The sequence below is a fragment of the Humulus lupulus genome, chromosome 7, assembly GCF_963169125.1.
Source record: "Humulus lupulus chromosome 7, drHumLupu1.1, whole genome shotgun sequence".
In the NCBI taxonomy this organism is placed as follows: Eukaryota; Viridiplantae; Streptophyta; class Magnoliopsida; order Rosales; family Cannabaceae; genus Humulus; species Humulus lupulus.
This window is the reverse complement of record NC_084799.1, coordinates 10,666,197-10,672,256: the sequence shown is the minus strand read 5'-3', so window position 1 is coordinate 10,672,256 and position 6,060 is coordinate 10,666,197. Positions and strand designations below refer to the sequence as shown.

At 30.4% G+C, this 6,060-nt stretch overlaps 1 protein-coding gene across 1 annotated transcript; it reads left to right on the top strand.

The window, feature by feature from the left end:
• The first annotated feature begins 2,758 nt into the window (after positions 1-2,758).
• Positions 2,759-4,831, top strand: LOC133790641 (GDSL esterase/lipase LTL1-like). Its single transcript, XM_062228340.1, has 5 exons — positions 2,759-3,067; positions 3,184-3,311; positions 3,462-3,704; positions 3,824-4,076; positions 4,436-4,831. Exons 1-5 carry the CDS (start codon positions 2,827-2,829, stop codon positions 4,666-4,668), a joined length of 1,098 nt encoding a protein of 365 aa, XP_062084324.1. The 5' UTR covers positions 2,759-2,826; the 3' UTR covers positions 4,669-4,831.
• Positions 4,832-6,060: the final 1,229 nt, after the last annotated feature.

Below are 6,060 nucleotides of genomic sequence, written 5' to 3'. Positions count from 1 at the left end.
ATCGACACTTGTATAGAGAATTTTAGACATTTTATTAGAAATTCTCGACACCTTATTAAAAAATAATAAAATATTAATTAATTTGGAGAGAGAAGGAAAATTAAAGTGTATAAAAACATTAAAAAAATATTTTAAACTTTGTTCTACATGTAGAGCGGGTGATGTAAAATGAAGAATGTAACCGAAAGCACTTTTAGTCTTTGATTCTTTAAATTTTGAAGAAAAAGCTATTTTAAAGCATCGGCATACCTTACCCCAAAAATCTAATCCTAAATCTCAGCATACATATTATTTGATGAGTGCTGAATTTTTTATATAAATACATGTGTATATATATACACTTTAAAATGTGGGGTCGAAATCTATTTAATTGATTCGTGAAGCAATATTTTGGTTCGGATCCATTTATGACAATCACATGCCAATGAGACCAGCTATAACTTTTAAATATATGGTGTCACTTTCGGCATTCCTTAAAAAGTAACCAAAGTGTCACGTTAATTACGCAAAACCTAATACACCCACAAAACCTTCACAAATTAACGTACAAAACTATACCGACCATTTGGTACTCATAATAGTTATAAACCTATAGTGCTTTGTGACAAAGATTCAACTATATATATATATATATGATAATTTTTTTTTTTATGGGGATTTCATTTTAAGCTCTACCGGTGAGACTCTCAGTGTTTCTCGACCCGTGAACAGTTTTCGGTGCGAATTTTTTTATGACCGTATATATTGTAGCTATTTAGAGCATCCTGCAAATTTTCAAGTAAATCTGAATAGTTTACAATACCGAAAACTAAGTCAAAACATGTTGATTTCCACCCATATAAAAAAAATTAGTCACGTGTGCAACAACATGTTTGAACTTAATTTTCAATACTGTAAACTATTCGGAATTTTCTGAAAATTTACAAAATGCTCTAAATAGCTACAATATACACGGTCATAAAAAAAAATCGCACTGAAAACTGTTCATAGATCGAGAAACACTGAGAATCTCACCAGTAGGACTTGAAGTGAAGATAATTCCCATATATATATATATATATATAACATCACATATCTATAATAAGGGAAAGATAATTAATCCAAGATGGTGAGCAATTATATATATATACAACTATATATTACTCTTTTTGTATATATATTTCTTTGTTAATGAGACATATTTGTTAAGATTAGCCACGTAAATTTTGTCCATATATATAAATATAAAATATTAACTTTTTCTAACATAAAATAAAGGTAATTGTGATGAGCTGGGATCCTTTTTGTTAATTAATGCCTGCGTAACCTAATAGCCATTTGACTCATTTAGTCGATCACCCCAACTGTATTTCAAAGATTAGAGATCATTATTTTACATTTAACATTGGCTGAAATTCTGTCTATCGAGCAATTGATAAAAATTACTATTAGCTTTTAAATCTCTTTGTAACAGGTTTTGGATTTCAATGTACAATTAAGGGATGAACCCATCATGTATGTTCATATATATATATATATATATATTTATGGGCTATTTTTTTTTTGGTTGTTCTTTGGTCACATATACAAAATTTGGCTTTCCTACGACGCATCTATTTTTTTTAAAACACTGATGTATCTTTTTCTATTTTTGATACTTGGATGGATATAATTTTTTTTATATATATGACAATATTCATTATGGTTATTTAGAATATCTCGCAAATTTTCAAGAAATTCTGAATAATTTACGAAGCCAAAAATATGGTTCAAACTATCAAATTTTACAGACACACGCGTGCAACAGACAGTTTTATCTCTGTTTTCGATACCATAATTTATTCAAAATTTATAAAATGTTTTAGATAATTACAATACACACCGTCATATAAAAAAATTTAAAATTATATCTATACAAGTGAAAGAAAAAAAAAAAAAAAAGCATCATAAAAAATGTAGATGCTTTGTAGTCGTTGTCTCTGAAATTGTCTTCATCTTAAATGGTTTGTTTTTTTTTGGGTCCAAATGTATTTATTCTGACATGTATATAATATATTCTTACTAATAAAGTATCTCTTCTCGTGTTTAGCTATTGGACCACCATTTATATAATGAGTTTTTGAAAATTATATACAAAATATATATTCGGTTCAATTTTATACTTATTACTAAAATCCACCCCTAAATTGAAATCTACAAGTCAAAACAAAACATTTTACAAAAATATCTTTTATTAATATCTAATTTCCAGTTTATAATAGAAATTTGAAGAGAATTTTTTCTACATAAATATGATTTATTTAATTAAGGCAAAAAAATGGAATATTTTTTTGTTATTATATATATCCCAATCCTTTTTTTTTGTTTTCCCCATTATTTTTCAAATAATTTTGGAATCCCCCTAACTTTATCCAAATAGTCCAGATAACCTAAACAAAACAAAACACTAACATTAAAACGAGTCACTGCTAAAGTGCTAGTACGTGTACAAATAGTTTTTTGTTCGTTTTTCTGCCAAGTAGATTTCGTGAACGAAGTAAGCTTTTTTAGCTGAAAAGAGTAAATATTTGAATAAATAGTATAGCATCTCATCACTTTGTATAGACGTCAGAGTAAACCACATGGGATACATATTGGGATATAGAGAGTCACATATATAAATATATATATATATATTTATACAACCTGTATATACTTTGAACGCTTTTCGTACTGTGGGGCCCTTCAATGGCTCCAAAACGATAAGAACCCCTAACTATTTAAGACCCTCTTTCTCCACCACTTTGCATATAAGCAATTCTGCTCTCATCACTTACTCACTCACTCACTCACTCTCACTCTTTGGCCATGGCTCCCTTAGTGTTTTTTGGTCTAGTCATGGTGTTATTGGGAGCCTTGATGACTACTCATCATCAGGCTGAGGCTGCTCGAGCATTTTTTGTGTTCGGTGACTCTCTTGTTGACAATGGCAACAATAATTTTCTGGCCACTCAAGCCAGGGCCGATGCTCCTCCTTATGGTGTTGACTACCCTACTCATCGCCCCACTGGCCGTTTCTCCAATGGCTACAACATTCCTGACTTTATCAGTTCTGTTTTCTAACTCTTTCAACCCCATTTTGGTAATTAATCAGTGTTTGTATACACAACACAACCCTGCTTGTTACTAAAATATTATTATTATTATTATATATGTTTTTTTCAGGTCAGAAAATTGGTTCAGAACCCACATTGCCTTACTTGAGTCCAGAGCTCACTGGTCAAAAGCTACTTGTTGGTGCAAACTTCGCCTCTGCTGGTATTGGAATACTAAACGACACTGGTATTCAGTTTGTAAGTCTCTATCTCACTCTGAATTTTTTACTTTTCTTCTACTTGTTTGGTTGTTGTCATTACTTTTTTAATTAGTATATATATATATATGCACTGTGTGAAAAGAGTGGCTAAAAGGGTTCTCAAAATGGGTTATATATATATATGCAGATAAACATAATCAGAATGTACAGACAATACCAGTACTTCCAACACTACCAGCAAAGAGTGGCTGCCCTTATCGGTGAAGCTCAGGCTAAGCAACTGGTTAACGAAGCACTTGTTCTAATCACTGTTGGTGGCAATGACTTTGTCAACAACTATTACTTGGTGCCTTTTTCAGCTAGATCTCGCCAATATGCTCTACCTGACTATGTCACATATCTCATCTCTGAGTACAGAAAGCTTCTTTTGGTATACATATATATCCTCAACTTCTCTTTTTTCATAGTCATCATCATCAATATTTAGTAGTTTTTGTTTCAAACTGTTTGCTGAGCTAGCCAAATCTTTGATTATCTATATTATCTCAGCAACTGTATGATCTCGGAGCCCGGAGGGTTTTGGTGACTGGAACTGGACCACTGGGGTGTGTCCCAGCAGAACTAGCCATGAGAGGCAGACATGGCCAATGCTCAACTGAGCTCCAAAGAGCAGCAGGGTTGTTCAACCCCCAGCTTATTGACATGGTTAAGGGAATCAACAGTGAAATTGGTTCTGACATCTTTGTTGCTGTCAATACACAACAAACTCATTATAATTTCATCAACAACCCTCAAGCATTTGGTACGTATAACTTAAATCATTCTCTATACATATACGTACATATCAAGTATATATATATATATAACACTGTGTGAACATACCCATACATGTGTATATATTGCATTTAATTAATTCACTGAACGTTAGACCCGTTTTCTGAGGAGTAAAAGAAAAAACAATGAAAAATACCAACCAAATTTGTGGTCCTTATTGAAAACAACTCTTTAATTAATACTGTAATATAGTTGGTAGAGAGACTTGTTCTTTTCATTTTACGTACGTACCTGCAATTTGAGCAGTAGTAATATATAATTATAAAATAATGGGGTTATATTATATAATTTTGTTTTTAATTTTATATTTAATGTACTGCTGAGCAGGATTTGTGACAGCAAAGATAGCATGCTGTGGACAAGGGCCTTATAATGGGTTAGGGCTTTGCACTGCTGCCTCTAATCTGTGCCCTAACAGAGACATTTATGCCTTTTGGGATGCATTTCATCCAACTGAGAGGGCTAACAGTATGATTGTTGAGCAGATTCACACTGGCTCTACTGAGTACATGTATCCCATGAATCTCAGCACTATTATGGCTTTGGATTCTAGGGTTTGATGACGATGATGATGATGATGATGATCTTGATTTCGATGATCAAACTCTACCACTTGACTACTTTTGATTATTGATCACTATATATATGTTTCAATCACTTTGTTTCGACTATTATTATTAGTAAGTACGTACGTACGTAGTGCATATATGCAATTAATAATTATTTTGAGAGAAAATTATTGTTTGTGACGTATTGATCATATCATATATACCAAAATTGAGGGTTAATTATTATTATAATAATTGATTAGTTTGAGCGCGCGCAGATGATCAAAATGTAGTCTAGAGATATCTTAATTACTGTGTCCATGTTCTTAGTTATCTATATTATTATTATTATTAGTTTGTGTAATAATTTGGTTATTGATGAAAAAAGTTTGATCTATCAACCACATTTTCCTTTAATAATAATAATAATTATAATTAACTTGCCTTTGTCTCTCTCTCTCTCTTTCTCTCTCTCTCAGAATTGATATATTTATTTCCATAGGCAATCAAAGGCTTGTATTTCTCAATAAATTTATATGTATTTTTTTAGGAGACACATATCAATTATTATTTTAGTACATTATAATACTCATGACCCAATACAAATATTTCTCTCTCTGAAATTAATTATATCTTATTACTCTTGAAAAGGAAGGTGGGAACATGATGTTGGTAGCTAGACACAGACGCATATATATATATATATATATAACTTGGATTAATTCATTTTCAAATATATATATACGTACAAAACATGAATATTGATCACATTGACTATAAATAGAGATTAAATGCCCCTTTAAAATTTCTGACGAAGCTGAGAATTAAAATACATAACAAGTGTTGCCAAAAAATTAATTTATATCAGATTTACCAAATTAATTGGTTTATTAATTAGTAGATCATTTTTTTTACACTGATCGAGTTGTATATATGAACCAAAAAGTAAATCTACAGGAAAAAGAGAGAAAGTTAATAATGGCATTATTAGTGAACCTGTAATTAAGCTTTTTATTTAATTAAAAAAATATTTTGGAACAATATATGATTTATGAATACATTTAATGTGTATGTATAATATTAATTGGTATTACTCATATTAATTAGCTGGCTACTCAAAACTCGAAACATATACATAAAAAACATGGTTCAATTAATACATATATATATTTATAAGGAAGCTGCCAAAATTTATTGTAAGGTATAATTATTTATTAGTATAATATTTGATTTATATCAAATATATATATATATGGAAGACTTCTCAATGGTTACTACCCATAGATGGGTACTAACAATTATGATGATGTGACAACATAGTGACTTGGTATAGCAAGTTACCAATAGGTAAATATTTTTTTTTCTATATTAATTTCGAATTTAGTTATTTTTTTTTGCCATAAT